This window comes from Paralichthys olivaceus, chromosome 3 (assembly GCF_024713975.1).
Source record: "Paralichthys olivaceus isolate ysfri-2021 chromosome 3, ASM2471397v2, whole genome shotgun sequence".
Taxonomy (NCBI): domain Eukaryota; kingdom Metazoa; phylum Chordata; class Actinopteri; order Pleuronectiformes; family Paralichthyidae; genus Paralichthys; species Paralichthys olivaceus.
Genome location: NC_091095.1, coordinates 17,451,104 through 17,468,520, shown reverse-complemented (window position 1 = coordinate 17,468,520; position 17,417 = coordinate 17,451,104). Strand labels below are relative to the sequence as shown.

The following is a 17,417-nucleotide window of genomic DNA, read 5'->3' as shown; positions in this document are numbered from 1 at the left end:
TGGTTTCCTTGTTGTGAATCATATCTCCCACATAGTCCCCTGACATCTGGTTCTTATTCTCTTACCATAGGCTGCAGCTTGGGGAGGGAGACAAGTATAAGCAGCGAATGTGGTCAGTGGAGATGAGTACGTTAGTTTGTTCATGTGTGTGCAGCTGCTCTTCGAGTTAACCAAAGTTAAATAAATGGCTATAAAGGTTAATGATAAATGACTGAAAATGTCAAGGTTAATGAACAGTCTCAACTTGAAAAACCAACTCACTGATTCATTCAGACTTCATTCTCTTTGACTATTTTTCTCATCCTCTTTACTCCACCTCCCTTAATCCAATATATTTTACTGAAAAGGATGAAGTCATACGAATGCCACGGCCTCCTGGCTAAACGCGTGTTTGCCTGTTTGTATGTATTTGGGAAGACTGCACTCCAGTGATGACTAATGGCACTATGCACTATGGAAACACACACACACACACAACACGTGGAAATCTGTCCCAGATGACTAAACCACAGGGTCGCCCTCATGCTGTTGGGGTATCCCACTAATCTATTTGATGTAATGGAGGAAGATTTAGTTGTGTGCGTGGCACTTGTGTGGGTCACAATTCATCTCCTCCAGTTTTCATTCACCAGAGGGGCTAAGGTGGTGTCTTATTTTAGTTAGCTTAGTTAGCTTAAGTTAGCTCAGACTGATGACAAGCATGTAACAGTGGAGCACACAAAAAAATACATAATATGAATTCCGAAATATTTTTCCAGCTCACCTCAGGGCAGAGAACCGGGGCTACAGGGCTGGCCTGTCCAATGTCATGGCTGGGTTGGCTTGGAGAAGGCTGGTGGTAGTGGTGATGGTGGTGATGGTGATTAGCTGGTGAGCGCAAAAGACCTCCAGGGATGTGCGTTGGGCGAGGGGAGTGGGGTGGAGGAGGAGGGCTACAATAAGCCGAGGAGGGCGACTGGTGGTACATGGGAGGAAGCGGCTGGTGGTGCGTGGAGGGCAGGGGGAAGGAAGCAGAGCCCGGGGAAGACGGGGAGGAAGGTACCGGGTGAGGCTGGGACAAGTGGGGGCTGTGGTGGCTATGTTGATGATGGGGGAGGTTGTGGGAATGCGGGTGAGGGTGGGGGACACGGGGCTGCCCCGTGGGCTGTCCCGCTGCCGTCTCTGCGTTGCCGCGGGTGATGAGGTGTCTGTGCTGGAGTTGGGGACCGCCAGACTGCTGCGCCGCCAGCTGGAGCTGGACGAACATCATGTGATCACCTACACGCAATGCCAGGGTGAGGGGGGAGCGGCCGGACAGGAAGTCACTGACCTGCATGGAGAGAAAGAAGAAAGGTTGAGTTATTTAATAAATAGAATTTAACAGCAAAATCACAAGACACCCTCTGCACCGGTATAAGCCCACCACAGGCTGGGTATTTGACCCTAACATCTTGAGGCCTGGTTGGACTTTGTATCAAATTTTTGTACTATAGGCCAAACCCTTTTAAAAAGAGAGAGACTGTCCCATGTACATTGAGTCCTTTGTAAATGAACCAATGAGCCAATGGACAGAAGTTAAAATTCACACACACCAAAGAGCTTTGAGCATCCCCTCTCATGGAGACTCGGACACACGGTCATGCAATCAATCACATTTCTGTAACTGTGGCCTATTTACATCTGCTGGGGAGCAGTGGATGAGGAGACCCATTGGAAAACACGCGCACAAATAGAGCCCACTCTCTCTCTCGCCTCCCTCAGTCCGTTCGTAGTCAGCAGTGTCATTTAGTGCAGAGACAAAGGCCACCCTTCTGTCTGGCCCGGGGCCTGAAAAATCAGTCCCACGTCCAGGAAATACACCCCGCCTGCCTCTCAAACACAGAATGCCGATTGTCCGGAGGTCTGCGGCGGAACTGGAAGAGCTGCCCATTTTTGGAGCTCCGGCAATGGGTGACAGGGGGCCAAGTGTGGAGGCCTACACTGATCCACCCATGCCCCGGATGGACACACACAAATACACACAGGATAGCGGAGTTGTCACGACTTGGCTGGAGGATTCACACTAAACAACAAAAGTTCTCTTGTCCCCCTACTGCAAGCCTCTGGCTCTCTAGCTGTGTATTGCCACTCACTGCATTAGTCTCTGTGTGTGTATTTGTGTGTGTATTTTCTTGTGAGTCAACCAAGGGTCAGAAAGTTTCTTTGGGCCATGAAGACTCAGCAGTAATGACATCTCAGGTTCTCTGTAAATAGAAGCAAACAGAAACAAACAACACTGGCAAACACAAAGTGACGCTTCTGTCCAAAAAGGTTTCAACAACCCCCGACTGCCTGTGTGCTTTCTGTCCCAAGAGAGGGAGGGGGAAACAGGAATGGAGAAGGAGGACTGAGAGGCTACAGAAGAGGAAGCACAAATAGAATGAGAAAAAGACTAATGGCAGAGCAGAAAAATCAAGTCATAGAAACATACATACAAAAAGAAAAGTGCAGAGGCCTCAATCCCTGCAGACCCTGCAGCCTTTGGTTCGTGCTCCTGAGAGGTTAGCCTGTAGTTAACCCTGTGAACCACCAGGCTCTGCCCGCCATCACTTCTCTCCCATTCTGCTTATTTATTTCTCTATCGACCACTGGCTCTCTGTTGCCAGGGTGACCTTTGCACATTGGTATTGACATGGTGTGGAAAAGAGGATGGAGAGAGAAGAGAGGCAGGTGAATGGACGGGGGTTTGGGATGATCTGATAGCCGCATTGCAACATGTAAATTATCAACAGCTAAGGCGGCAAAAAAAATGATACAGGTGGCTGCAGGATAAACAGAAACTCAGCCTTTTCAGTCACTAATGGCCTGTTGATACAGTACACACCCGCCATGATTACTCCATGGTGGTAAGACAATAAACTCAGCCCAGGGCAGGGTGTGAAGTGGGATTGCTCGAGGAAACACCATGTACAAAAGGTCACCTAATAGACAAGATGTGTGTGTGTTTGTGTCTATGTGTGCGTTTGAAGCCTTGGGGAGGGAGAAGGATCCCAAAGTAGTGGGTGGGTAAGAGAGAGAGAAAGATAATAGAAAAGGAGGGGGAGGAGACATTGACTGTCCGTGACTGACAGCTGTCAAGAGAATGAGTCGACAGTTTGCTTACCCACAACACAGTGGACACACACACACACACACACACAAACGGACGCATACAACATTCAGAGACCCTGCGGGAGATGATTGACCCAGTGTTTAGTTACAGGGAGGGAAGTCAAACAGCCAAGTGGGTATTTGCTTCTCTGTGGTAGAGTTCAGACCTTCTCTCCTGCATCCACATAATTCCAGACTGTCATTAAGGTGACAGTTACAGTTACAGTTCACACCTTGAGTCAGAATCTGCCTCGAGCTTGTAGTCAAATTTAGCTTCTCTCTACTCACATTTGATTTATCTGCAAAGAAAACCTCCACACCTTGTCATCGTTGATTGCTAAGGGCACATCCCCTTCTCTAAATGTGGCCAGAGTCACATGTTTTGTTCAAGGTTGGGATGATGACAGCAGCAAAAGACCTGTTTATACCCCTTGTCTGTGAAGGGATCATCCAAAATACCATTTAAAGTCAAGTCTGAGCAGGGCCTTTGCTTCAGCAATGACATGCGAGAGAAACTGAGAGAAACAGGCCGTGAGTGACAGCAGGAGAAACAGAGGAGGCTTGATTACCCTTATAATGACTAGTATGGATTATTCCAAACCACCAAGATGAAACTCATGTACTCCTACTGAGTTTCCAACACCACTAGGCAGGATTCAAATTAGCCTGCACCAGAGGAAAGCTTTCTGCCTCACACTTCCTTTTTTCCCTTCTGTAGTTAATTTTTTTCACTCCTGGAGTCTCAACCGTTGACTCATGAGTCCATTTAAAGGTTGCTCACACAGGCCACCCTCGCTCTCACATACATGGGAGCTAAAATTGCGTGGAAATCTTCTCCTGTGTAATGTATGCGCGTGAGTCACTTGGGGTCTCTGCACATACACATACACACCCCACACCACAACTTCATCTTTAGGCAAGAAATTAAAAGGCCACAAACCCACATAAACACAGGCATCTAATTTGCAGGGAAAATGATAGGGGACCACTCAACTACTATAATCTGATTGGTCACTTTCTCTTCCCTCAGAACATAAACAAGAGAAACCAAAGTAAACCCTTTGAGTGTGGAAGTCCACTCCTCCAAGAGGGAAGTTGCATCATTTTTTGTTGGACGTGCTATTTCCCTGAATCTCCTGGGCACAGAGAAAAGGAGAGTGAACAGCTTGTGTAGCTGGGAGCCGGGAGCTGTGGAGTGGAACACCTGAAATAGGGCCTGTTTCCTGAGGTAGGGGAGGAGGCGGAGGGTGATACAGCGCGACCCGCCTGCCTGCCAGAGGCTAGATTGGTGAGAGTGATCAGGTAACAACAAGCCTCTTCCAGACAGACAGAGACTGTGAGAGAAACAAGGCGAGTGTGTGTGTGTGTGTGTGTGTGTGTGTGTGTGTGTGTGTGTGTGTGTGTGTGTGTGTGTGTTGGTGTGTGTTGGTGTGTGCAGGGGGGAAGGGGTTCTCTTGTGCTGGAGAGCTGGCGAGCAAATGATTCCCAGAGGTCTCGGCTAGCAGCTCAGCTCCAGTCCAAACATGTCTGTCTGCTCTCAGGAGCACAGCCAAGACAGCCAATGTGGCTGGCTACCACTGACGTCAGGACAAACAGCAGATAGAGCCTTCTGGAACATCACAGGCAAACAAAAGGAAGCTTCTCGGCTTGTGTTGAAGTCTGCTGCCCTCTTCCTCCACTTCCTCCAGTGTTTCCACCTTGGTCCTCACAAATTCCAATCCTTCACTAGTGCAACTTATGACTGTCGTAGTGGTTTTCTACGAGGGGAGAGGGGAGGGCCCCACTTTTGTTGCGTTAAGGCAGACAGAGAGAAACCAGCCCGTCATTGTTCTCTTTCTGATGCAGCAGCAGTGGATATGCAAAGAGAAGAGAGCTCATGCCTGAAGAACTAGGTGTGTGTTTGCTGAAAACGACATATGCTCAACAGAAACTGCACAGGCATTATGTCGAAACAGATTGTACACAGGGACACACAGGTGTTGATGAGGACATTGCTCTTCTGTAGAAACTGACGTCCACAGTCAGTGCCATCAACCATTTTGTTTTAGTTGTCAAGGTCCAGGATGTGGTATTTTGTTTAGCAGGAGGCTTTGGTTGCTATGCAGTGATGGGGGAGAATATGATATGGAGGAGTTGGAAAAGATGGAGGAAAAGGGGGGAGGATAGTCTGAGAAAGGGGGGGAGGAAGGATCGTGAGGGGGGGGGTTGGGTGATGGGGGATGCGGGCGATGGGGGTAGGGTGTCAGAGTGGTGGTGCTGATGGTGGGTGATGAAATATTCAGTGAGAGTGTGCCTCTGGCTCCCTCCTTTCTTTTTTTTCTCTCTCGACATCTCTGGCTGACAGTTTTATTTATTGGGGTCCCTGTGGTTCAGGGAACTCATTTGCAGTCGTTCTTCCTTTGCACACTAAGCAAACTAAAGGAGGGAGATAAGGAGTGAGGAAGGAAGAGAGAGGCTGAGAGACTGAGGGAGGGACAGAGGGGGAGAGATAGAGCGGTGCTGGCAGCACTGAGCTGACATTCATGAACAACTGAGCAGCTTTGTGCCGGAGAAAAGAGGATAGAGGGTTGGAGGGCAGGACAGTGGAGAGAGGGAAGGATTGGAGGGCAGGACAGGAGGGTGGAGAGAGGGAGGTCATGAGAGGAGGAAGATATCTTCTCCGTCCATGTTTTGGTTCCAGTGCTGCTCACCTGTCAAAGTGCTATAGGTGAAAGGTACGGTTCAGAAAGCAGCTTATTAACCCACCGATCGACCATGTTTTGATCGCACCAGGACACTATTGATAGTCTCTGTGCAAACACGTACCGGCTAAAGATGCAATAACAGGCCCTCAAAAGAGGGGCGGAAAAAAATCAATGACTTGCATCATGCCCCAAATCCTAAAAGCAGCCAGGGGGCTCTTCAAAGGCCCCATTCGAAAGATAGGCATCTGTAATACTGCCTGACAGGAAACAGAGGGGGCTGTTCAGTGAGGATCAGCTGGCCATCCCTAAATTTGATCGGCTGAGTAAAAAGAGAAATCAGAATGGCAAGGTTCAGGATCAGGTTCCTCCTAAAACCGCTCCACACACTCGCCACAGTGCCAACAACTGGCCAGCTAAATCAAGCTAATTCACATGCACATACAAGCCCACCCCCCACTAGCCCTCAATGCTTTACATCTAATTCAAGGCAAGCAACAGCAAAGAAATCCTCACTCTTTACTCGTCCACCTGCTGCTTACGCTCCCCTAACTCCACTGAATGCTGATTAATACGATTTAATGAGAGGAGTGTGTTGGTGGAGGAAAGCATCAATTGGCGATGAACAGTTTCTGTACCCAGCGATAAAAGTGTGTGGAAATATTATCTGCAGTGGCAAAAAGGAGACTGAGAAAAGGAGCCTCATCTGTTGGGGATAAAGTGAGTGGGTACACATAAATGGATGGAGTGAAAGAGGAGTGGGGCTCTAGTTTGACAGATGCAGGAAAGATGATAAGGAGAGTGGCGGTTAGTAATGGCTGCAGCAACGGCTCAAAGGGTGCTGTCTTTTATTTAAAACTTCCTCTTTCTTCAGTGTGTTCTTGTATGGGTGTAGTAGATCGACCTGGGTATTTTGACCCTGTCTCTCTCTGTTTCAATATAGCATATGCCTAATTGACTTCTATTATACTTGGTGGTGGCTATCAGACACGATAATCCTGGCCTCCATCCTCCCACACAGTAGCCCCAGTAGTCACGATGTCTGCTTCTTGAATCACAAAAGCTCAGTGTCACCAGGGAATGGAAGACAATGACGGTCACGACTCAAATGTGGAGATACAGGACTGCCACGGTGAACGAGGGAGCACACAAAGACACACACACATACGAGCAGATGCATATGCACAATAGGACAATGAAATCCCTTGCAAAATCCATCTCTCCCTTAATTGCCGCACAACACACCTTGATTCCCTCCACTCGTCCCGGCCTCCCCATCCCACTGTGAGTTTAAGCATCACAATGGGGATTACACAGGTGCAAAAATACTGCGTGATCAGCTTATTAATGCAATTTTCAAGGCCAGGATTTACATGAGTGGGGGGCTGAATAGACCTTTGGCTCAGAATTAGCCCCATTTATGCAGCCTGTTCAAGACAGGAATGTTATAGTCTTATACCGCCTCGCCTTTCTGAGTGAAGGGGGGTATTGTAATGCCGGCAGCAGGGGTATAGTAGAGTAGGTATAGAGCTGGATCTGTGCAAGAGGGAGAGCTGGCATGGCAGGATAGAGACGCAAACTCGGTCGTGTTACACGTCACACTTCTGATTGCAGAATGCCGGCGTGTGTGATCTAAAAATTACACACTGGAGCAGCAGTGTGCCGGCTTGTTTGATTCAGTGTTAAGAAACAAACCTGCCATAGTGAGAGGCCCTCAGCAATATAGGAGGGTCTGTATCTAAAAATAGCTTTTGTCTTTTACTCCATTCACATTTTGAAAAAAAAAATATGCTCATAGCTCATCACTCTAAAAAGCAAGGAATCCCTCTTTTAAGCTGCATGTGTGCAAAAAACCTTCATCTCAATGGCAGTGGGAAGGACTGGGAGCTACAAACTGACTCAGACATTTCTAAATTCTGTGCACTACCCAATACTCAGTACCATTACTCTCCTGCGTTTTTGACCGTGTTTTGACAGAGCTGCTTGGTCCAGCGATGAATGTCAGCAAAATTCTACAAAATCAGCCCTTTCTCGTCATGAGCTACAGCCTTGGTCCTCTGTTGTCTTCTATTAGATTCTCCCCCTTTATTTCTGCAGCCGTGAGTTACCCAAGCTCAAATATGGGCCCCATTCCCCCCAGCCTACTGAGATTGCACACACTCGCACACATCGACTTGACACGCTACAGAATGACTTGTGCAAAGCTCTCCTCTTTCACCCCCCCCCCCCCCCCCCCCCCCCCCCCCGCAACCTGTCTGGCTCACTGTGGTAACCCCCCCTGAGGGAGGCAGAGCAGAGGAAGCGAGGTGAGGGTGACCCAGAGGAGACTCCCCACACATATTGTTGGATCCTACCAGTTTGCATCTGTCTGCTTCTAGACACAATGACAAAACTGCCATATATGAGCCTGTTGTTCCAAAAGATGAGGAGGAGGAGGAGGAGTGGAGTGTGTGAGGACAGGAGGTGCTTGTCGGCAGGAGCGAGAAAAGTAGAGCAGATATGTAGCGGCATATTCCGCGGGGACATGTGGAATGGCAACACGCATCCTCCTCCCAAAGCAATCTGTGTTAGTGTTCAAGGCAAAATTTGTCAATCTGCAGCTCACTGAGCCTTGCTCCAGCTGGGCCGTGCATTGATTTTAAAACCCTGCGTGCACCGCTGTAGCTGCACTCAATCGGGTATAGTGACGCCTATGGATGTATGGTAGATGAAAGGGGGATTGTAGGGGGAGAGCAAAACTTAAAGAGTGACCCTCCATCATTGTTGTGTGTTTGAGGGTTTGTCAGCTGGGCAGGTTTGCTTTAAGACAGGAACAAAGAGGTGGCTGCATGGGGGAAGGGCAATGGAGGGGGATGGTAAGGGTGATGCCTGCCTGCCTGGTTGGCTTTTATTCTAACATCAATGTGCATCAATGAGCAAATAGTCCCTGTGTGCTGAGAGGGAGAAAAAATCCTTCTCTTTCAGTCAAATGCCAAGATCAATACATGAAGGGCTGATGTCACAGCCTACATGTGCCCAGAAACTGTGAATATTGCTTTCATTTCCCTTTCACCGCTTGTAATGTAAGTGTACATTCATTTTACTACTACGATCAGACAATTTCTCATTCTCTGAGCAGGATCAGAAATCCTCTTAAATATATCCTTTCAATTCTGGTGTATGTATGTGTGTGTGCGTATGTGCATGACTGCACAAGTAAGCTGTACACACAGCCTCTATTTAGCAGACAGAATGAGAAGAGAGTGGTGCAGGCAACTGTATTTTGATGGGCTGTCAGGAGGCAGTGGCTTAATACAGCTTAGATGTCGTGGAAAAAAAAAGTCTAGTGAGATTCCAGAGGAAGAATTAAGGCAGGGTTGTCCTTGCTAAAGAAGCCAGCTATCACGGTCAAAAAGCGAAGCAGCAAGCCGGACTTTGCAAACCACATCACATTTAAATTATAGGGCCATGGGAGAGCTGCTAAGGAGAAACACGAGTGGGAGATGGAGGGAAGGGAAGAGATGTTGCAAAGGGAAAAAAAATCCCATTTTGATAATTGCTGGGGCTCAATTTTCATAAAACATTCTCTGTGTAACTTGTTCCACAAAAGTATGAAACGGCACTGGAAGCTGTCATGTGTTGCCTTGCTGCTAGGCTAACAAGCTGCTATAGCTGCAGACTTCACCAGAGCTATGTTAAAGGAGCGGACAACATGAGGCGACCCCCCCCCCCAGCCCGGTCTTCCACAAATACACTCACTTCCTGGGAAAACACTCAATCTGGAAATCAGACCTCACATGATTGAAATATACGGAGACTCGAGGAGTTAAAAGAGCTCCAGGTGCTTTGGGCACGTCTTCTAAGGCTACAACAACTAACAGCCACCCCAAATCTCCCCAAGGCTATTTTTGGGTGTATGGGCATATCCGTTTTCATGTCAGACACTTTTAAGAGCTAAGTGCATTGATTGATTTTTGATAGCCCCAGAGTTAGGAGGGGGGGAGAGAGGAAATGAGGGAAAGCTTTTGTGTTCCTATTTTCTAATCTTACTCAGATCCGTAATCTCCCCACAATCTATATCTTTCCCTTCCACTTCATGAATTATAAAGAGGAATCAATTTCGCTGGATAAAAACACACTAAAGCAGATTTATGCCTTTATTTTAACCTCTTTACCCTGATATCATTCTTGCATGAGCGCTTTATTCTTTCCATTCCCGCTGCAGGATTACCATTAACATCACAATAAATATGCAGGCCACAGCGAAGTAGGGTGAGCAACTCCTGAGAAAAAACGCAGGCGTATAACTCAAAAATGAGCCTGAGCGGTGCAGAGGGTTGTATTATGTGGCCTGAGAGGAGACACAGGAAGAAAGGCAGAGTGAGAAATCTTCTCTTCTGGGTCGCCAGTTGAATTATTGTCCACCTCTGGGTGAAAATGACAGTCACTCATGGCTGCCCAGCAAAGGCGTACAACATGATGGGCACGGCTTCCTTCCAGCCCACTACCACGCTGTCATACACACACACACATCCAGGAACCAGACACATATACACACATACACATCCACCTACACGCGCAGTCATCTGCTGTCAGTGCTACAAGATGCATGCTGAGTTCACACACACAGACAGGGCCAGGATATCCACCATTAAATTATCAGCAGGGAATGAAGCTGTACCAAACCACGCTCCGATTTCTCAAAACAGACCACTTCCTCTAATAGAGACAAAAAATGAACAAACCGTAGAGCATCGCTCTTTGGGCAAATGCGTGTGGACGTAACCACTGCACCGCTGACACACTTAACTCCTTACGTCAGAATCCAGTTTCACCATTTTGTTCTGTTTTGCCATCAGTCAGTCGCGCATCCCTGATGCAGTTACGTACTTCGCAGTGTTACCAAACGCTGCAACGGGAAGTTGATCTGAGTCAGTCAGCTACACAGTGTTTCATACGTCACACTCTTGTCTATGTACATTCAGCCTTATCGCCTCTGCGGCCAACATAGAGATCAGCCTTTTTTTTGCTTTTACTCTCACTATTGATCATTTTGGTGAGTCATGCCACGCTGACTCAAATGCATACCGCATTTCATTCGGCCGAAAGAGCAGTTTCACTGTAAATTAGAGTGTAGGTCCTGCTTAGACTGTGCATGCAAGGCTTCCAGGAACCCTATGCTAGTACAGAGCGAGAGTGCTGTCATCTGATGATCCAGCACTCTGTTTATGAGTTAGTGAGACCACACTAAAGTCTCCATGCAGCCACAGCACACTTCCTGGAAACTTGGCTGTCCATGTGTGTGTGCGTGTGTTCATCTGTGTGTATGTCTATTAGATGCTGAAATACAGGAGTGCAGAGAGATTACAGGTAAAGATATAAACAGAAAGGTGGAAGTGAGTGTTATGTGCTCATCCTCTCAGCATGTCACAAATAAGCCCTGGTGTTCGCCCTGGCTTCCTGCAGCGATGTGCATCCCCCACCCCCACCCCACACACACTATCACAGATGTTACTAGGATACGGGAGGGTGTTGCTGCTTATTATACGCTAACAGCTCACACTGGATGTCTAGCTTGGCTTGGCTTGTTTAAGAGGCCGAGATTAAACAAGCAAAGAGGCTTGTGCAGCCTGCTCATCTCATCCCACTCTGTCATCACTGGCTGTTGCTCTGCACTTGACCAAAGCTAAAACCTCCCATATCCCCACATGCAAACACAAAGAGTCCGCAGCTCTGCTAAGATTGCAGTTGTGGCAGGATACTGACTTTGTTGCATCCAAATTATTTCAGGGTCAACACATAGAAACGTCCTCAGACTCTTACCTGAGTTTCTGTTAAGCTCTCCAAGGCTTGCATTACTGACTGTTCTGGTCTTGATGCTTGAGACTGCACAGAAAGAAGAAAATCATTTTAAATGGACTTTGTGGAAAATACCCCAATTATATAAAGCAAAAAAAAAGTATAAGCAATGCTTAATTCAGTATTGTAATTAATATTTCACATAGACTAAAATAAGATCACACTCAGGTGGCCCTTACCATTAATCCTGCTTCAACAGTTGGTACAAGCGTTAACTTGCTCCCATCAGATATGCCAAGATCCTGGAGTTTTCCTGAACTTAGTCGCCTGCAGGGTTAGAGAGAACAAGATAATTAGACTGTGCTGACAATATCTTCTCTCCAAACAGCCTTCAGCCAGGGGGGGCAGACACACTTCCAAACTAGTTTGAAAAAGGGCCGTGGGTGAAAAGCTCCATGAAAGAGACGTATTGATTTGGCTGTCATATTTCAATTTCGAGTATAGTGGAGCTTGACAATCCCTCACAGTGGATATTTGGCACTACTGCCACTTGCCTAAGTGGAGGTAAGCATTTTCTTTCATTTGCACAAAAATCTCCTTGCTGAAATCAAAACCACAGTCCTTTAGCTAGTTTTAAGAAAACTGTGCAGCAATGAGCTGTTACTGACATCGCAAGTCCATTGTTGTCAGTTCACATGTAGAACATTACAACAGCTGTTTCTGTAATTCTATTCTAAAGAAAGTGATATGTAATACCTTTACAGGGCTTCACTAGTTAATGTCTGCAGCAGAGCATGAGAGTATCTGCTCCCCAACAAGGAAACGCTTTAATATTGCAGGTCACGACGCACTAAAACCACTCACATCCAGGTGTGGCAACTCTTCAACCCCTGATGGCGTCATTGGAAAATGTTTAGGCTGGCCTACAGCACGGACATGACCCAAATCTGAACGCGGATGAACAAAGGCCCACAGCCGCGACTTGCTGCAGGTCTACAGTTTGAGGAGCAGGAGGGGGATTAAATAGGGGGTTTCGGGTTTTAAAGGATGATGTGATTTATTGGGTGATTACAGTGGGTGGGAGGGGACAGGAGCTGAAAAACAATGCTGACTCCTTGCATTTACTAACCCCTCCTTCACTCTTCTACATAACACCACCTGCACTATTGTTGGCCCATTTAACCTGAGCCTTATTCATTGGGGAATCACTGAATGCTGCAGGTTTTGGTTTAGTTTTAAATAATAAAAAGGGTCTTGACTCATCCCTTGCCCATGCATCTCCGTGCCATTACAGAAGCGTTTACCCCAGTGCTTAAGGAAACAGGTCGGCCAACACCTCACACCACCCAGAAACCCAGTGAAACCATTCAGGAGTTCTATTTGCTTCCACACTCCATGCTATAGTATCATGCCAGGGATGAGCCATATGCCTGCAGCAGCACAGTAAATAAATTACAGGGCTACCAAGTATGTGTGTGACTCTACTCATCAATGTTTAACGTTGTATGATTCACACAGCATTAGCAAATCAGTCAAGCTTCGGTATTTATAATGGAGGAGGGATTGGATCGATACGAGTCTGCAGATCGCCTGGTCAATACTGTTCCAGTGACCGCTGCGTCCCCTATGCGTAATTCCAATACAGTGGTCAGTGGTTTCCTTGAATGTATTGATGGCCACACCAGCCAAGGTTGTGTCTGCAGCCCCCGAGCGCTCAGGCACGAATACATAAATACAAAGTATGGATTCAAACATATGTTATCATAACTCGGGTTTATTCGAATGTATTGGCTGCGTAATACCCCGGACATTACGGTTTATGGTGCCAAGAGTCTCACACAAGCGCGAAGTATAATTAAAACCAGTATTTCCCAAAAATAGAAAGGGTGCCGCACTTCCAGTTTACTCTCTCCCCATCCTGCTTCTATATGGTTTACTCACGTGTCTTTGTGCAGCAGTGCGAGTCTCTCTTTCGGTACTTTGAGTCTTTGCGACAGCCTCCTCTTCAGTCCGTCCACGGTCTCTTCCAGGGGCAGGGAGAGCTCGAAGCGTGTGCCGGTGGTGGAGTGGATGTATAGATTCATGGAGGGCTCGGTCGGGACGGCCTCGCAGGACGAAGCCCCGCGACTGGTGCAGCTCCGGGCGCTGGGATGCTGGTCCATCCGATAACCTGTGGTCAGAGAGGAGAGAAGGGGGCGAGCAGAGCAGAGCCGGGGATGAGGAGTGTGAAGTCAGATGTGGGGGGATTGTGGTGGGGCAAGATCCGTCGCTTAGGCTACGGTCCCTTGTTGGGCAGCATTCAGAGAGCCTTGTTCTGTGGATCTCGGTGCCTTCGTTCTCTCGCTCTCCGGGAGTCAGAATAAAAGCCGCTCCGTTTCCTCTCCGGTCGATATATCATGAGAACATTCCCCCAGGAAAGTCAACTACCCATACACACTCGCTTTTCTCTTCGTCTGATCTTTCTCTTTGTTGCCTTTCCCCCCAGCGCACCAGCCAAAAGTCCTTCTGTATGCTACATAGATGTGCAAACGCCAGGCAGGAACGCGTCAGCCAGAAGCGCAGAGGACGCTCAGTTACGCACGCGTCTATCTTTAAAAACAAAACCCGTGCGGTGAGATAAAAAAACAACAGAAGTTCCTCGGTGTTTTTTCGAAAGGCTTTTACCGGCTTCGGAGGATTAAGCACGCGCTCCGTTCTCTGCAGAGCCTCACACGGCTGTGGTGGCGAGAGGCTCTACTGTGCTGCGCGCTCGTACGCGCGGCCGCTCCGCTAAAAATATCGACAATGAACATTGTCACGAAGTATCCCCCACTTCCACCATCGATAAAAATACGCCCACAGCCCCCGAGGCAGCGCGGCCAATCATGGGGGGGCTCCTTCAGGACGATGCTGCGCCCATCCAATGGGAGCGCCGGCTCAACACCCACGTGGAGGGCAGGCGAGTTTAAGCCATTCATAATAAATTACAGCATAGGACAAAATATGTGTCCTTATAGCACAGAGGGTCTAATGGACGGTTTGAGGAGGACACGGTTACAACCAATACTGGCCTCATTATTAGCCACTTATTACCTATATTCACCGAGTATGTTAAAAACCAACTGTCTATGTTGCATGTTTATCGCATTTTAGCCAAGGTTGATATCTCCTCTCCTCTGAGCCAGGTCACATCTCTAAAATGTAGTCTATTTAAGGGCCAAAATAACATCAATTATAATTAACAAATAAACAAATACAATGAGTAAAGAAATGAATCAATCTAGAATGAATGTATTATTTGGATCTGACTTATGTGATACTGAAAATCAATGAGAGTTTCCATGTTTTGATCGGGTTTCACTGCCTCGTGTGTTACAGCCGGCCAGTGTGAATGCAGCTATTTTAAAGACTTGGCATACAGAGCAGGGGTTACACTGCTTGAATCCAAGTTATCAGAGGGACTGTGAGGGCATTATTAGGGCTGACACCATCCTCCTCCTTCAACCTCTGACCTCAGCAAAATGCACCATTAGAATAAAATGCAAATAAATGCCCTGGAATGAGGAAAGTATTCCTGAGAACTCGCAGTGTGTACTGTACACACGGGACAGTGAAAGACAGAGAGGATGCAGTATCTGAAGGAAAACTCTTGTATTTGACTTGGTATTTTTCCCCACATGCAAAAGTTGCTGCAGAAGTTTCCAGTTTGAGGAAATAAGGAAAATGATGATGATCAAAACACCCCTCAAACAGATTCCCCCAACACCAGCAGGGCCTTTAACTCTGAAAATAAAATACTCGGTCGCCACCTAGTGGGTAAAGCGTAACACTGTCACAATTAAAACTTACAAGGGGATTCTTTCATTGTGGTGTAATATATTTCAGTTTATAACGAGCACGGAACAGTCAGAAAATAGGAATTCGCTCGTTTATTCTTTCACGAAGAGGTTTTTTATTATATTAACATGACTGTCACTTTACGCCTGTATTATATTATGATGTTGTTATTGAGTTTATTAATCAGCCTCAGCAAAATATAATTTACAGTAACGCGGTCATTAGTCCTGTCGTCAATGCTGGCCTCATTAAGCTAATCATGGCTGCAGAGTTTACATGAAAGGTGCCTCATCCAATGACTCCACGACATGCTTTTATCGATCCCCGATAGACGGCTTGTCCCAAATCAATTTTCTCTCCCACCAACACAATATAGAGAACGTCAAACTTTCGTGATGAATATTTTCCAACCCCACAGCCTTGTTTTGAGATGTTGATGTGTACTCACCAATTATTGTGGCGCAAACTGTGAAGCCTCGCGCCGGAGTGTGTTGTGTTCCAGTGTGTTCCCCCAGCTTTGGCATATAAAGTAAAACCAAGTCAGTGATAAAAGCTCGTGTAAATCCAATCGCTTAAAAATCCACGGGAGGTTTCTCAGTGTGTTCTCTGCCAGGAGCTGTGCGCGTCCACCGGGCGTCGTTACGCACTGGAGCTCGAGTCTTGTTCTGACCAATAAGAAGCTACTGTTCGCTCCTGGGGTGCCTGCGCGCCCTGAGCTGTGCGCGCACCGGTATCTTTCTTGATACTGAGCCGGGAAGGTGAGACACCTCTTTACAGACTCGCCTCGGATATGGGTGGAGAGTTGTGCACTTGTTATGTCAGCATGTGATTTAAGGTGGTTCCTGCTTCAGTGTCCGCACGGCGCTTGTCCTTCGGGACAATATGTGCCTGCGTAAAGTGGCAGTACATACATACAACTGAGTCACTGCAGGGGCTTTATGAGCGAAAGTATTTTATTTGAATAGAGGTATACTCCTAAATAGAAACAAAGAACAGCCAGCCTGTGGACTACCACCTTAAAAAAGACTTCATGAAACGGGTGATTTGGCGATATGAGGGGTGTTACCAGCCTTCTGACGACATAGAGAAAAATGTCACCGGGCAACAGAGCAGGTAAACATGCTGCCTGGATACGAGGGCGCGCGCACTGATAAATAAACACCTGACTGGCACGATTAGAGGAAATGACATGAACTTTTGTTTAAAAAAACAAATAATGAACATATATATATATATGCGAGTAGCCTATGCCTAAAGTATGCATTCAAATATTTACTGATAATTAAGGATTAAATGAAAAACAACTAACAATATCGTATCATATATTATCATGATGATTAGTTATTTTGATTTTAATCCTAAGATTAGTAATAATAGTATTATAACCGATGCAGTGACATGTAAGAGTATAGGTACACCATGTTTTCAATTCATAAAAGTTTATCATATTGTGTTTATCTGCAAAGTATAGCTGTAATATACATGTTGTGGTGGTATATTTTACAGTTGTATAAAGAAGCACAAAATTGAGCTACTCAAATATGTTCATGTAGCACACATACACTGGACGTTGTGCCCCACCAACATATTATTACACTGTCTGCGAAATGAATCGTGTGTGTGTGTGTCAGAGAGGGAGAGAGAGAAGGAGAGGAATGTATGTTCAAAAAGAAACACTGGAGTTATCTCTCTGAGTCTCCACGATCAGACAAAGGTGCCTGTCTTTGCCTAGCCCCAACAGCTCCCTCTCTGGCTCTTTATCTGTCTTCATCTCTTCACTTCTCTCTGGGAGATGCTGACTCAGTGGAACAAAGTGAAAGGAGTCGGTTAAACTCCCTCTTCTCCTTCAAACACAGCCCTTTGTTCCAGTTGAACGCTGTGCTTTTGAATTAGCTCTATGACCTGTTTTGATGCTTATTAGGTTGGCAGAGGCCTATGACAGTATCTCTGTGTGTGTGTGTGTGCGTGTGTGATAAACATGTTGGTTCAGGGAAGAAGCTAATGTGCATTGGTGTTCGTCACTCCAGCTGCCTG

The 17,417-nt window shown here is 46.8% G+C and overlaps 1 protein-coding gene across 1 annotated transcript in view; it reads right to left on the bottom strand.

Annotated features, from left to right (window-relative positions):
• midn (midnolin) overlaps window positions 1-16,183 on the bottom strand; it is a 28,805-nt gene extending 12,622 nt beyond the window's left edge. The window contains exons 1-5 of the mRNA XM_069522275.1: window positions 15,832-16,183; window positions 13,509-13,737; window positions 11,807-11,894; window positions 11,592-11,654; window positions 764-1,309 (exon numbers count right to left, since the gene is read on the bottom strand). Of these exons, the coding sequence (XP_069378376.1) occupies window positions 764-1,309; window positions 11,592-11,654; window positions 11,807-11,894; window positions 13,509-13,737; window positions 15,832-15,907 (1,002 nt within the window). The 5' untranslated portion in view covers window positions 15,908-16,183. The remainder of the gene's footprint in view (window positions 1-763; window positions 1,310-11,591; window positions 11,655-11,806; window positions 11,895-13,508; window positions 13,738-15,831) is intronic.
• Window positions 16,184-17,417: the final 1,234 nt, after the last annotated feature.